The sequence below is a fragment of the Esox lucius genome, chromosome 7 (genome assembly GCF_011004845.1).
Source record: "Esox lucius isolate fEsoLuc1 chromosome 7, fEsoLuc1.pri, whole genome shotgun sequence".
NCBI classification, from domain to species: Eukaryota; Metazoa; Chordata; class Actinopteri; order Esociformes; family Esocidae; genus Esox; species Esox lucius.
Genome location: NC_047575.1, coordinates 6,082,228 through 6,098,797, shown reverse-complemented (window position 1 = coordinate 6,098,797; position 16,570 = coordinate 6,082,228). Strand labels below are relative to the sequence as shown.

The following is a 16,570-nucleotide window of genomic DNA, read 5'->3' as shown; positions in this document are numbered from 1 at the left end:
ATTAGTCATCACGCCTGAAAATTCAAGCTCGGTCTGACCCATGCCCACTCATATCAGGCCCGTGCCCAGGCCCGACAAAATGCCTGATTACAAAAAGAAAGAATGACATTGTTACAGTGTGCATAATGAAAAAGTTAACAATGTGGATGTTGAATACAATTAGAAAGCAACAGTGGATATCTGGAAATGAAAATAAGTTAAAACTACATTTAAATAGCTTAAATATGCTGTTCGTAAATAATTAGGTTGCCAATTTTGAATGTTGTTTTAATAATTATTTATTTATTTGAACTAATGCTCATCACAACGGTCTATGGCCTGTTATTAACTTGTGCTATGCTCCTCGTGACCAGTCCTGTAATAAACCTGTTCAATTTATTTCTTTAGAACAGACTCATGGATTAATTTTCATACTGTTTGGGGTGTTTTGTTACTCTTCCAAAAAACTTGAAAAATATGAATAGACTGCTGTAACACGGTGAGAGCACCTGCTAACACACTTAATATGCACAATGCTTCATTTCCTTTTGATTTCAATAGATGCATGATTTTTATTTTAAATATTATTAAGTGTCATTTCACTTACCTAGTAAGAATTATGAGCATGGTAGGATCAGTTTATTGTGACTTTACACACCTATTTTGTAAGTCACCAGATTGCAATGTAATGTTTCTGGTAATGTACCAAACCCATTATTTAATTGAAAACCCATTATTTAATGAAATACACCCAAATCATTCTATTTCAATAATTTTATCTTCCCTTCTCTCCAGTTTACGGTGGAGAGAAACAGCTAACAAAAACTGCAGGAGTATGAACACTTGATATAATATCCAAGTATATTAAGAATTCTTGGTTCTGTGTAGTATTGTGAGGATTATTAGCCTGATTTTGTTCTGAAATAAACCTTTTTATTTTAACGATTGCCTTTTTGGCCCACAGGCCTACACCCAACGTTTACTTTGCTTTGTATCTTATGTCTTTATTATTATATTAATATTATTGTTAGGGCATGAAAGTGAGTCATCCATGCTTTTAAATACAATACATATTTTTATGTTTTAAATCAAACCACAAGGGAACTCTTAAATTAATTTAAAAAACAAGTAAAGTTGTTTACAAGTAAGTTAATGGGGCTTGCGTTTATGCTTTCGAAGTAAGTTTTAGCCTTTTTTTTTGGTACTGCAAACTTTGAACAATTATACGTTTTTAAAGTAGGAAAAGTCTTCGAAAGCTGATATCACATGTGTAAAAGTAGCAAAAGTTCCTGTTGGTATGGTTACTCCAGTCGCAGTATTTTATTTTTGGTAAAATACTTTCTCTTAATTTTTTTCTTCTTTGAATCAGTGAGAAGTATAGGTACATATAAGGACATTCATGTCCATGTGTGTCTGTTTCAGAATGTATATTCCATTGGAGCTGTTTTTGAAAAGTTGCAAAAAATCCTGTTGCTATGATTATTTCGGTTGCAGTATATCGAGGGTGGTAAGAGATATTTTCATGATTTTAATAGGTGATAAGAAACGTTACATAGATAATTGTGTAATTGTTTCTGATTAAAATAGCTGAGTAGACAAAGATAAAAAACATCTGCAAATATTACAGATAATTGTAACAAGTTGTGTGAAATTTTGTTACATTTGTTACTAAATTCACAAAGTTTTGTTCTGAATAATATATATTTTCATTTTTTTCAGAAAACAATAGCTGAAAATGTGAGGAATGTGAGTTGTAAATCTGATTAATACCAGAAAGATAACTAGCACGTGTACGGGGTAAATGCTACATACCCTTATAGCTGGCACTAACTTGCTCGGTAGAGACAAAGATTAGCTAAGACAGCTAAGAGAGAAAGAGTTTGGAAGTAATCGAACAATGTTCAAAACATTTCAAAACAACAGCACATGGATTCGGAATGATTGCGCTGGTCTACGAACGTTAGCTTCTTTGCGTCGGTTACAATTTACATTTGGACGTTTACTCAAGGGAATTGTAGCCTTACATTGGGTATTATATGTTGCTAAATAGTATGCACACTTTTGTAGATGTAATTGAAGCAAATGTTCTGAAATGTGTCACGTTGTTTAGATTAGATTTAAGCGGTTATCAAAATGGCGAGGTAGTGGAAGTCTACACAAAACAGACCTTATTTGTAGCGATTCTAAAATCCCATATGGGAAAAATGAACGATAAAATGCCAAAGGAACCAGTATCGCATTTTGCCACTAGGTTTTATGGGGATTATGACGCGTTGACTATTTTGGTTTTTAGGGTCTTGGATTTTGAGAAAAATTTTGCAATCATATTATCAAAGGTCAGTCAAAGAATAGCTAGCTAAGAGATGATCATGGACTTTAGGAAGTAACAGAGGGGGATCACGACCCATACACATCGATGGAGTTGACGTCTCCAACTTCAAGTTCCTTGGTGTGTTCATCAAAGATGACCTCACCTAGTCCAGGCAAGCAGACATGGTGGCAAAAACTGACCAAAAGCGCCTATACTTCCTGGGGATACTCAAGACATTGGGCATGTCTGCAAAACATTTACCCACTTCTTCAGGTGCACCATTGAGAGCATCCTCTCAGGCTGCATTACTGCCTGGTACGGCAGCTGCTCCGCTGCTGACCGCAAGGCCCTGCAGAGGGTGGTGAAATCAGCAGAGCGCATCATCGGCTGCCATCTCCCTTCTGTGCAAGGCATCTACCATACACAATGCCTTAGGAAAGCCCGGAACATCATAAAAGACTACAGACACCCAGGCTATGGTCTGTTCACTCAGCTGTCGTCTAGTAGATGTTACCGGAGCATCAGGATATACACTTACAGACTCAAACAGTTTTTACCCCCAGACCACAAGGCTCCTCAACCAGCAACACTGATCTATTGATCACATGAACACTTCATATGCTCTGGTCATTTTCTATGTACATTCATGTACAAAAGCATTTTTTTATGTATCCATTTATAGTCACTACAATACTTATATTTATAATAATAATATAATAATTTAAGATTTCTATTCATGTTGTCCATACTCCCAATTCTACATTACTTTAATTGCTTCCATAGAATCACACGGAGTCACTATTGTTATTAATATTTTGTATTTTTTGTTATTATTCTTACTTTTTATATTTCTCAAATACTACGTAAATGTCACGTGCCATGTCACAATAATTTCATTGTTCAGAATGACGCATTTTATTCGGTGCACTTGACAAATAAGACATTGGTTAGCTAAAATTCATTTGAATCCAATATTTACTAGCTAGTTAACATGTTACTGCATCTAAAATCAATTTGCTGATTATCTACTAATTATTTGCCTTCTTTAGAGGTGGTATCCTATTTTCAAGCCTTAGAGATGCACTTTCAACCAAATCTTCATAAGCTCCCATTGAAAAAGCAGTTGTACTGGACTGACAGCCCCAAAACGAACGTTGAACACAGTATTGTTACCTTAAGTGCAATCTAATATCTAAACATCATGCATTAATTTATCAGGTGAAAGTAAAAGTTGCTCCAACCAGCAGTACAGAGGAAAGATGATGTGGGTCACAGGTGAGATTTTTTAATGGTTTAACTAGTAACTATATTAGTGAAAGAGTTATAGTTGATCTGCCAATAAGTGTAGAAAGTTAGCAGATGTTAGCTTGAGATTTATTTTGGTAACTACATCACTCAATAGCAAGAATCTTACTCTAGCTACAATCTGTGAATAAACCTGAATCAGTTTTGTTGTTATGAGCGTGTTTTGCGTGCGTGCGCATGCGTACTTGCTCATCTGATTCAGACAGTGAAGTACTTGATGAATAGCTCATAAGTGGATTCCGGCTTCCTAGCTCAGGAACCCATCTTATATGGCTTGGGGTCCCCAGGAGAGGTTTGAGATGCACCACAGTAATATACATAAAGATGGGGTGTGTGTGCTGTCCTCACCTCCTCGTCCTTCTCCCAGATGAGCCTCTCGGTCTCCCCATCGACGGGTGATAGAGGGAGTGGAGTCAGGGGGAAGTCAACACCGCTTTCACTCCGGATTTTGTCACGCAGACTAACAAACAGAGCAGATCCACACACGTAAACAGAAGCATGGAATGGTTTAATTGTGGTTTCTTGTGCAACAGAACATGTCGTATGATAACCGTGCCAAACACAATGCATCCATTTCACATCTTCAGCCTTTAAAGTCGATTGTGTAATTAGTTCACACTCACATCGGTGTGTCTGTCAATTCTAGCATGTGGTCTGCGTGTTCGGATCTACTTCAGCAAGTCAGTGCTTGCTTGCACGTGTGTGCGAGTGTTTATATTTCAGAGTATGTGTGTTTCTGTGTGTGTCTCCCTATTTCAGTCTTTATGTGTACGTGCGTTTGCGGTTGCCAACCTGCGCTTCCTATCCTGCACCACCATCCGTGTCATGTTTTGTATACACTGGGCTCTGTAGTTCTCGTAGTGTGTCTCTCTGGTGACGTCCTTCAGGTCCTGCATGTGGGTCCTTACCAACATGTTCCTCAGCAGCAGGAAGTCGCTGTGGGCTGGGTTCTCCACTGACAACACAGTCATTAGTGTTTGTTTTCACCAAAATACATTTATCTCCGATTTAATCAAACATGCTTCACACTATTGATGCAGTAGCTGTTTTTACAGCGGGCAAATGAACAAACAGTAAGATATGTACTCTTTCTGCATGTATGATCTCACTATTTAGAATTAGAAGTGTTTGGGAACTGGATGAACATTATACACACACTGTGTAAACACTATTTATTAAGGGTTTGACTGTAATTGAAGGTGCACCATTCATAATACTTGCAAACAAAACATTTGTCTTTAGGACTTCCTCAGTTTACTTGGACTTTGATTTTTGTTCATATATATATATATATATATATATATATATATATATATATATATATATATATATATATATATATATATATATATACCAATCATCCATGACATTATGACCACCTAATATTGTGGACGTCCCCCTTTATCTGCCAAAACAGCCCTGACCCGTCGAGGCATGGACTCCAATAGACCTCTGAAAGTGTGTTGTGGTTTCTGGCACCAAAACATTAGCAGCAGATCCTTTAAGTCCTGTAAGTTGCGAGGTGGGGCCTCCATGGATCGGACCTGTTTGTCCAGCACATCCCACAGATGCTCGACTGGATTGAGATTGGAGGCCAAGTCAACACCTTGAACTTGTCGTTGTGTTCCTCAAACCATTCCTGAACCATCTTCCTGAAAGAGGCCAATGCCATCAGTGAATACTGTTGCCATGAAAGGGTGCAAATGGTCTGCAACAATGCTTAAGTAGGTGGTACGTGTCAAAGCAACATCCATGTGAATGGAAGGACCCAAGGTTTCCCAGCAGAACATTGCCCAAAGCATCACACTGCCTCCGCCGGCTTGCCTCCTTCCCATAGTGCATCCTGGTGCCATGTGTTATCAAGGTTAGCAGCGCACACGCACCTGGCTATCCAAGTGATGTAAAAGGAAATGTGATTCATCACACCAGGCCACCTTCTTCCATTGCTCTGTGGTCCAGTTCTGACGCTCACGTGCCCATTGTAGGCGCTTTCGGCAATGGACAGGGGTCAGCATGGGCACCCTGACTGGTCTGCGTCTACGCAGCCCCATGCACAACAAACTGTGTCCGTGTGTTCTGACACCTTTCTATCAGTACCAGCGTGACCTTTTCAGCAATTTGAGATACAGTAGCTCGTCTGTTGGATCGGACCACACGGGCCAGCCTTCGCTCCCCACGTGCATCAATGAGCCTTGGCCGCACATGACCCTGTTGCTTTTCCTTCTTTGGACCACTTTTGATGTGTACTGACCACTGCAGACTGGGAACACCCCACAAGGGCTGCAGATGCTCTGACCCAGCTGTCTAGCCATCACAATTTGGCCCTTGTCAAAGTCGCTCAGATCCTTAAGCTTGCCCATTTTTCCTGCTTCTAACACATCAACTTTGAGGACAGAATTTTCACCTGCCTAATAAATCCCACCCACTGACTGGTGCCATGGTGATGAGTGTAAGAATACAACAATGAACCAGATGGTGGAGTGGTTCTCAACGCAGAGTGTCGTTTTAATTCCAAAGGGCAGTTGTCAGGCCGGCAAAGGTCGATGCACAGGAGAGCCGACTAGTGAAGGTACAAAGGCTCAAAACAGGGTCAAGATTAGACAGGCAGGAAGACTGGTCGGTACACAGGCAAGTGAATAGTAAAGAAAACTCTCAAGAACGGCTTAGTATGTCGTGCAACACAACCAATACCTCACAAATAAACAGGAGCAACAAACTGAACTAAATAGGGAAAAACTAATGAGAACCAGGTGGGTGAACAGGTGATCAATATTCAGGTAATTGGGAACCGGGGAGTGAGCTGCGTTCATGGAGAACGGGAAGTGCGCTGTGTGATGGAGGCAGAGGATGTGAAGGTGAACTGGGTGTCGGAGATTATCAGTGTTATTCACTTCGCCTGTCAGTGGTCATAAAGTTATGGCTGATTGGTATATATATATATATACATACATACATATATATATATACAGTGGGGAGAACAAGTATTTGATACACTGCTGATTTTGCAGGTTTTCCCACTTACAAAGCATGTAGAAGTCTGTGCAATTTTTATCATAGGTACACTTCAACTGTGAGTGACGGAATCTAAAACAAAAATCCAGAAAATCCCATTGTATGATTTCTAAGTAATTAATTTGCATTTTATTGCATGATATAAGTATCTGATACATCAGAAAAGCAGAACTTAATATTTGGTACAGAAACCTTTGTTTGCAATTACAGAGATCATACGTTTCCTGTAGTTTTTGACCAGGTTTGCACACACTGCAGCAGGTACTCCTCCATACAGACCTTCTTCAGATCCTTCAGGTTTCGGAGCTGTCGCCGGGCAATACAGACTTTCAGCTCCCTCCAAAGATTTTCTATTGGGTTCAGGTCTGGAGACTGGCTAGGCCTGGCTACACCTTGAGATGCTTCTTCCGGAACCACTACTCTGCCCTGGCTGTGTGTTTCAGGTCGTTGTCATGCTGGAAGACCCAGCCACGACCCATCTTCAATGCTCTTACTGAGGGAAGGAGGTTGTTGGCCAAGATCTTGCGATACATGGCCCCATCCATCCTCCCCTCAATACGGTGCTGTCCCCTATGCAGAAAAGCATTCCCAAAGAATGATGTTTCCACCTCCATGCTTCACGGTTGGGATGGTGTTATTGGGGTTGTACTCATCCTTCTTCTTCCTCCAAACACGGCAAGTGGAGTTTAGACCAAAAAGCTCTATTTTTGTCTCATCAGACCACATGACCTTCTCCCATTCCTCCTCTGGATCATCCAGATGGTCATTGGCAAACTTCAGACGGGCCTGGACATGCACTGGCTTGAGCAGGGGGACCTTGCATGCACTGCAGGACTTTAATCCATGACGGCGTAGTGTGTTACTAATGGTTTTCTTTGAGACTGTGGTCCCAGCTCTCTTCAGATAATTGACCAGGTCCTGCCGTGTAGTTCTGGGCTGATCCCTCACCTTCCTCATGATCATTGATGCCCCAAGAGGTAAGATCTTGCATGCAGCCCCAGACCGAGGGAGACTGCAGTTAGTTAAATGCAGTTAGCATCTAACCAGAAGTGCAAATAGAATAGGCCAGGAAATGTACTAATATTAAGTGTATGTTACAAGTGGAATGTACAGATGTGCAACGAAGGCAAATACAGTACAAATGGCAATTCTGACTGTGCAATCAAGCAAGTTGGAGGTGTAAGGTATTCTGTGCAACTGAAATGCAGGGATAGCAGCAATGAGAGTCCCGAGGTAGACAAGTAATACAAGAGAGTAGTGCAACAAGGTCCCTGAGAGGCAGGTGGGTATGGTTAGTGATGGGTCACAGATTTCAGCAGGGTTAACGCAGACGGGAAGAAGCTGTTTCTGAGCCTGCTGATGCGGGAACAAAGAGACCAGTACTAGGGGTCGACCAATATGTTTTTTTCAGGCTCGATTCCTGTAACGATTATTAGCTTACATCACTCAGTATTTATGCAAGCATCTAATGAATGAATGGGATATATGATAATATTTCCTCTGTGACATGACATTTTCTTTACTAAATGATTGGAGAATCTATATGCCAATATGTTGTAGAGGTTTCTGTCACTTTCTAGTAAAGTTGACGTTTCTTTTGCTAAACCTAGCTACCATCATGTAAAAACAAACAAAACAAAAAAATACATTCATAGTTCAAATTGTATGAATGTGGGGATGTTGGGATGCCAACATTTGATAAATCCTTATAATTCTGTTATACATTCTTAAATTATTTTTCATGATTTTATACTTAATTACTGAAAATGACATTGCTTTACAATACAGAAAAAAATGTTATTAATCAGTTATGATAAGTTCTAATCCTATTTAATTTGTAACTGTTTAGCATATTTTTTTTAACTTAAAACACACATCACCATTAGTAGCGAGTCAAAACTGGAACTGAAACCGATCTGGCATAGAGGCAATAAATATGGTAGATTTGGGTCTGTGCTGGGCCTGTGCTGGCCCAAGTCTGTTTTAAATCTTTATTCCAGATCTGTAACGGCATTGGCCCGTTGCGCATCTAGACCCTGGGCCGGATCAGTTACACACATCCAGAGCAGATGTTGCAATACATCCGGCATGGATCTGGGGCGGATACTTTTTGTTATCTGGGTAACCACGCTATCAAGTGGCATTCGCCCTAACGTTACACAAAAATATCACTGCTTAATGACCTCAAACATTAGCGTTAGCTATCTTTTACTGCAACAAAGAGCATTAGCAGGGACTTTTACGTATCAGATGGGTTTGATTCATCATGTTTTGCACATTTTAGAGTGGCCTTTTATTGTGGCCAGCCTAAGGCACACCTGTGCAATAATCATGCTGTATAATCAGCATCTTGATATGCCACACCTGTGAGGTGGATGGATTATCTTGGCAAAGGAGAAAATCCATCCACTAACACAGATTTAGACAGATTTGTGAACAATATTTGATATTAGATCTTTGAGTTCAGCTCATGATAAATGGGGGCAAAAACCAAAACGTGTTGCGTTCATAATATTGTTCAATGTATTAAACGGGGGTCTGGAAAACAGACTTTGGAATGCAATTGTTTCTTCTAGTAGCTACACCAAAACATAAATTCTGGCATTTTCGGTGGAGCGTCATAGAACAAGATCATAATGAGGGCAATGTTTGTTGCAACTTCAGTTGAGATTATTGTGATGTTTATAGCAACGTCAGCATTCTTACCACTCTCAGCCATGCATCACTCTGCATTCTTCTTTCCCACATCTCTCACAAATATGATATACAGTGTTGATTGGCTATTTACTTGTGATGTATAACCAAACTGATAATTCTGCGGGCGGGACATTGAGCAACACAAACAGAAATCTTTCAGACATGCGGCTGCCAGAAAAGCGCATTTAAAACTATTAAAATATCAAAGTATTTTATCCTCAGTTATATCAGACAAATGAACGATTCCGATTATTGTAAAATGTATGAATATCAGACCCAATTATCGTCCAGGCTGATAATCGGTCGACCCCTAACCTATACCACCTGCCTAATGGCAGGAGGGCAAACAGTTTGTGGAATGGGTATGAAGGGTCTCTGATGATGCTACACACCCTGTACACACACTGCTTGCGCTGAAGGTCCATGATGGCTAGGAGATGGGCACCAGTGATGTGCTGGGTAGTTCTCACCAACGTTGTAGTGCCTTCCAGTCGGCCACAGAGCACCTGCCAAACCACACTATGGCACAGTTCATCAAAATTCTCTCCATTTTGCAGCGGTAGAAGTTCACAAGGATCTGGGAAGACAACCGTGCCTTCTTCAGCCTCCTCAAAAAGTACAGGCGCTATTGCACCTTTTTGACCAGGGGTCCAGAAGTTAAGGGTCCAGGAGAGGTCCTCAGAGATGTGGACACCCAGAAATGTCACGCTGGACAAATGATCCACCTCAGTGCCATTGATGAGAATTGAGACTGCAGCCTTTAGACATCCTGTAATCCACAATGAGCTCCTTGGTTTTCTTTGCATTGAGGGCCAGGTTGTTGTCAGCGCACCACGGCACCAGGCACTTGACATCCTCCCTGTAGGTTGACTCGTTATTGTCACTAATCAGATGTACCACCGTGGTGTCATTTAAGAACTGTGTACAGGAACACAGTTGTGGGTGAAGAGGGAGTACAAGGGGGGCTTAGCACGCAGCCTTGTGGAACACCAGTGTTCATGATCAGGGTGGAGGAGGTGAAGTTGTCTAACCTGTTGGTTAGGAAGTCCAAAGTCCAGTTGCAGAGAGAGGGGCTGATCCCCAGGTCACAGAGTTTGTTGACCAGCCTAGAGGGGGTGACCGTGTTGAATGCTGTGCAAAGGTCTATGAATAGCATTCTTACACAAGTGTTGGTTTTGTCCAGGTGGCTCTGGGCAGAGTAAAGCTGTGGAGATGGCGTACTGTAGACCTGTTCGATTGGTAGGCAGTGTTGGTGGGAGGCAGGTCTTAACGTGGGCCATAACTAGTCTTTTGAAGCACGTCATGATTATGGGGGTGAGTGTAACAAGTCGTAAGTAATTCAGGCTAGACTCTGTTGACTGGTTCGACACTGTACAATGGTTGCGGTCTTGAAGCACATTGGAACAACCACCTGGGCCAGTGACAGGTTGAAAATGTCAGTAAAGACATCCAACAGCTGCCCATCAAATAATCTGAGCACATGCCCGGGGACGCCATCCGGACCGGCAGAGACACATCTGCAATGGATATTCTGAGGAGGAGGAGGGGGGGGGGGGTGTCTCAGGGGAGTTCAGCTTTAATTACTGGCTCTTTGTAGTCCCTGTCGAAGCAGGCATAGAACCTGTTTAACTCGGTGAAGAAGACGTCGCTGGCTGTGGATGTAGGGTTCCTTGGCCAGTAGTCTGTGATGGCTTGGATGCCCTGCCACATGCATCTGGGTTCGGAGTTCTTATTGAAGTGCTTCTCAATCTGCAGTTGATGGTCATTTTTAGCCATCTTGATGCCCCTTTTCAGGTTGGCCCTGGATAAGCTGTAGGCCTCCGCATCTCCAGATCTGAAATACCAGCTAACTGCTACTTTCCTAAATCGTTCTTGGCTAGTGTGGAGCTGTGTTTTGGGTCATTGGCCTGTTGTAGTAGGAAACTGGCTCCAATCAAGTGCCGTCCACAGGGTATGACATGGCATTGCAAAGAGAGTTGTACCAAGACAAATTCCTATCAACTTGTTGACATGGCAATAAATTGAAGTGAAAATGGAGTGATCGACTTCCTTCTTCAAGATCCCTTTTGCCCTATACAAATCTCCCACTTTACCAGCACCAAAGCACCCCCAGACCATCACATTGCCTCCACCATGCTTGTCAGGTGGCGTCAAGAACTCCTCCAGCATCTTTTCATTTGGTCTGTGTCTCACAAATGTGAGACACTGGTTGGTTGGTTGATCGGTTTTTCCTGAGACGAACTGCATTGTGGGATTGTTGACGTGCTGTACCCTGCCTGCTGTTACCTACCTGGCTACCTGCCAAACTTTTTCGAATTTACTCGATATAAACTAATTGGTCAAAATTCTATTTTAGAGTTTTACCAACGCAATATTTATCTGTTGACCTCTTACCCAACTTTTCTACACCGGGACTCTTTTTGGACATAATTAACAGAACTACTCACCCCTGAACACCCGAGGCTAAGTATCATTACAATGCCTTTTCACTGTAATTGTTGTAGCAACAACACGGAGGAGAATGTTCGTCTTAAGTTAAAGATAGCAGAGTTAGAGGCTCGGCTTCTGACGCAAATGCCAGGCAAGGATTATGCTAGTGTAGAAATAGAAAAATCTGCGTCAGTGCCACCAGGTAGAAACGATAGTTTTGTTAGCCCCCCGGCACAGCTCATGCAGCCGGGCAATAACTTTCTCTTGGTCACTGGGAAGAAATGCCGTCGACCAGTTAAACCTGAATCGTTGCTAAAACCAACTGAGACTTTGAACAGGTTTTCCCCACTGGAGTCGGAGTCAAGACCCGAGCCGTCTTCGGAGGGGAATGGTCGGCAGGCATGTTCTACCGGTGGACTTGAAAAACTGAAAACTTTAGTCATTGGCGATTCCATCACACGCAGTATTAGACTAAAGAATCAGCCGGCGATCGTACATTGTTTACCGGGGGGCAGAGCCACCGACGTAGCCGCAAATCTGGGGTTGGTGCTAGCGAAGTCTAAAACTGGCAAGTATAGAGAGTACAGAGATATTGTTATCCACGTTGGCACCAACGATGTTAGGATGAAACAGTCAGAGGTTACGAAGCAGAACATAGCATCAGCGTGTAAATTAGCTAGAAAGATGTGTCGGCATCGAGTAATTGTTTCTGGCCCCCTCCCAGCTAGGGGTGGTGACGAGCTCTACAGCAGACTTGCGCAACTCAATCGCTGGCTGAAAACGGAGTTCTGGCCGTCGCAGGAGGTAGAGTTTGTAGATAACTGGCCTTCTTTTTGGGACTCTCCCAGAAATAGGGCCAGGCCTGATCTGCTGAGGAGCGACGGACTCCATCCTAGCTGGAGTGGTGCTCTTCTTTTGTCTAGGAACATTGACAGGAGTCTCACTCCTATAGCTTTAACATGAGATAGGGTGCAGGTCAGGCTGCAGGCTGTTAGCCAGCCTGCTAGCATAGTGGAGTCTGTCAATAGCATAGCCAGAGTAGTTAGTACAGCTTTACCTATTGCCACTGTGACTCGTTCCAGGCTGAGAAAAGTTAAACAAGGTAGTGCTAACAAAAACAACCTTATTAAGATAAAGCCTTCCTCCACCTCAGTCAAAAATAAAAATAATTGTATCACTTCGCATCTCAAAATGGGACTCCTAAATATTAGATCTCTTGCTCCAAAGGCAGTTGCGGTAAATGAATTAATCTCTGATCATAAACTAGATGCTATTGGTTTATGTGAAACGTGGCTAAAGCCTAAAGAATTCACTGCCTTAAATGAGGCCTCTCCTCCTGGCTATACTAGTGATCATATCCCTCGTGCATCCCGAAAAGGAGGGGGTGTCGCTAATATTTATGACAGTAAATATAAACTTACTCTCAAACATATCACAGAGTTTCATTCTTTCGAAGTTTTACTCATGAAAGTTAACCAGGCCGATAAATCATTTTACATAGCTACTATTTATAGGCCCCCCGGGCCATACACATTGTTCCTCAATGAGTTTCCAGAATTCTTGTCTAACCTTGTAGTCATGGCAGATAGTATTCTAATTTTTGGCGATTTCAATATCCATATGGAAAACCCCCATGATCCTCTTCAAAAAGCCTTTCAAGCCATAATCAACTCAATGGGTTTCATCCAACATGTCTCAGGTCCAACACATTGCCACAATCATACCTTAGATTTAGTCCTGTCACGAGAAATAGATATTGTAGATTTAATAATTTACCCCCAAAATCCTGGATTATCGGATCACTGTCTTATTACATTTACCGTTAAAACAAGAAATTCACTTGCCCCCCAAACAATGAGTTTCAAAAGCCGTACTATAAATTCTCGGATTACAAATAAATTCCTTGATATTCTTACTAGTTCGCTCTTAAATGACAGAGTAAATAAATCTGTAAACGATCAAATCGAGGATCTAAACTCAATACTGCGAAATACATTAGACATAGTTGCACCACTAAAAACTAAAGAAATACGCAACAAGAAACTTGCTCCTTGGTACACCGACAATACTAGAGCACTTAAGCAAGCCTCCAGAAAATTGGAGCGAAAGTGGCGCTCCACCAAGTTGGAAGTATTTAGACTAGCCTGGATAGACAGTACAGTACAATACCGAAAATCACTCACGTCTGCTCGATCAGCTTATTTCTCCAACCTGATTGAGGCGAACAAAAACAATCCAAAATTTCTCTTTGATACAGTTGCAAAGTTAACAAAAAAGCAAAGCTTAGCATGTGAAGTGGGTCTTCACTTTAGTTGTAATGAATACATGAACTACTTTGATGAAAAGATCGTCACCATTAGAAAACAAATAACTGAATCCCTAAATAGTTATGGTCCTAAAAATCTCGGTTGTCCGGAAAATTTCCGGAGCCTCCCTGATCAGGTGTCAATGGGGACAATTGAGTTTTTTGATACCGTATCGCTCGACACATTTACAAAATTTGTAATGAGTTCTAAACCCACAAACTCTCAGCTAGACCCGATTCCTACAAAATTACTTAAGGAGTTATTTCCTGTGCTAGGTCAGCCAATGCTGAACATAATAAATTGCTCCCTTTCCTCCGGATGCGTACCAAACTCACTAAAAATTGCGGAAATTAAGCCTCTTCTAAAAAAATCTAATCTAGATCCCGACATATTAAACAATTATAGGCCAATATCGAACCTCCCGTTCCTCTCAAAAATCTTAGAAAAATGTGTTTCCCAACAACTGAATGCCTTCCTAAAGACAAAAAACATTTATGAAATATTCCAGTCTGGTTTTAGATCCCATCATAGTACTGAGACTGCACTCGTGAAGGTAACAAATGACCTTCTAATGGCCTCAGACAAAGGTTCCGCATCCGTCCTGTTGCTTCTTGATCTTAGTGCTGCTTTTGACACTATTGATCACTCCCTTCTCTTAGAGAGACTGGAAACCAATATTGGACTACGTGGACATGTTCTAGCCTGGTTTAAATCTTATTTATCTGAAAGATATCAGTTCGTTAGTGTGGATGGCATATCCTCTGACAAGTCAAAGGTATGCTTTGGAGTTCCTCAAGGCTCGGTTCTGGGCCCATTACTTTTCTCACTATACATGCTCCCTCTGGGCGATGTAATCCGAAATCACAATATTAACTTTCACTGTTATGCTGATGACACACAGTTATATATTTCAATGAAGCATGGAGAAGCCCCTAAATTAGCTATTTTGGAAGCATGCGTTTCAGATATAAGGAAGTGGATGACAGAGAATTTCTTGCTCTTAAACTCAAATAAAACAGAAATGCTCCTTTTAGGACCCAAAAAACAAATAGCGTTGTTAGCAGATCTCACTGTGAACCTCGACGGCTGCATGGTCGTATCCCAAAAAACTGTAAAAAACCTTGGCGTTACCCTTGACCCTGACCTCTCCTTTGAAGAACATATAAAATATGTCTCAAGAGTTGCTTATTTTCATCTTCGAAACATCGCAAAAATTAGAAACTTCCTATCAAAAACTGATGCAGAAAAATTAATCCATGCTTTCGTTACTTCTAGATTAGATTACTGCAATGCTCTTATCTCTGGTTATCCAGACAAATTAATAAATAAACTTCAATTAGTGCTGCACACAGCTGCTAGAATCCTAACTAGAACAAAAAAATTTGAACACATTACTCCTGTCCTGGCATCCTTACATTGGCTGCCTGTTAGGGTTAGGGCTGATTTTAAGGTTTTACTCTTAACCTATAAATCAATACATGGACTTGCTCCTACTTACCTTGCTGAAATGATCCAGCCATACATACCTACACGTAACCTTAGATCGCAAGACGCAGGCCTTTTAATTGTACCTAGAATTTCTAAACAAACAATTGGCGGCAGGGCCTTTTCTCATAGAGCTCCACTCCTGTGGAATGATCTGCCAATTAAGGTTAGAAATGCAAATTCAGTGCAAACTTTCAAGTGTCTACTAAAAACTAATCTCTACAGCACGGTTTATAATTAGGTGTAGCCTGGCCCGGGGGCGTGAAGGTGACCAGTAGGCTTGATACTGTCCACCCTTGCTGTCTTGCCAGGTGGGCTCTCGTTGCCACTGGGATGCCCTCCCTCCAATGCCCTTCAGGGGAAGAGTCACTGGCTTGTTGTTGACTCTCTATTGCGCACTTGTGCAGTTGGGCTGTACGCTACTAGCAATACTCGGCCCTCATTCAGGGGGGTTGCGGTTGGTGGGTGTCCCTTTGGTTGATGCCTGGCAATGTGGTTGGATTGATTTCCTGCCTGTTGGGCCCTGTCCGGGGCCTCCCCCGGGTAGGGCCACAGTGTCACCGGACCCCCCCGTCTCAGTTTCCAAGGTGTTACGCTGCTATATTATTGTGCTGGGGGACATGAGGGATGTACTACTAACTTTTCTCAGTTTCCTCCAATTTTAAATTTTAGAAGGAGATGAGGTCCTGGTCCACACCTGCGGATTACCTGGTTTGGGGGGACCGTTGCTGTTCCTGTCCTTGTCCACTTGGTCATACTTCTGACCTAGTCTAAAATCAAATATACTCTGGATTTAGCCAAGAGAAATTTATTTATTATTCCAATTGGACTCTTAATATCTCACCCGGCACAGCCAGAAGAGGACTGGTCACCCCTCTGAGCCTGGGTCCTCTCTAGGTTTCTTCCTAAAATTCGACCTTCTTAGGGAGTTTTTCCTAGCCACTGAAATTCAACACTACTGTTGTTTGCTCCTTGGGGTTTAAGGCCGGGTGTCTCTGTAAAGCACTTTGTGACAACTGCTGTTGTAAAAAGCGCTTTATAAATA

The 16,570-nt window shown here is 41.9% G+C and overlaps 1 protein-coding gene across 2 annotated transcripts in view; it reads right to left on the bottom strand.

Moving 5' to 3' along the window:
• The window catches only part of sept4a (septin 4a), a 28,518-nt gene that overhangs the window by 1,110 nt on the left and 10,838 nt on the right, over nt 1-16,570 (bottom strand). For both annotated transcript variants that reach the window (XM_013132160.3, XM_013132161.4), the window contains 2 exons: nt 4,388-4,550; nt 3,944-4,055 (listed from right to left, as the gene is read on the bottom strand). In XM_013132160.3, the coding sequence (XP_012987614.2) occupies nt 3,944-4,055; nt 4,388-4,550 (275 nt within the window). The remainder of the gene's footprint in view (nt 1-3,943; nt 4,056-4,387; nt 4,551-16,570) is intronic.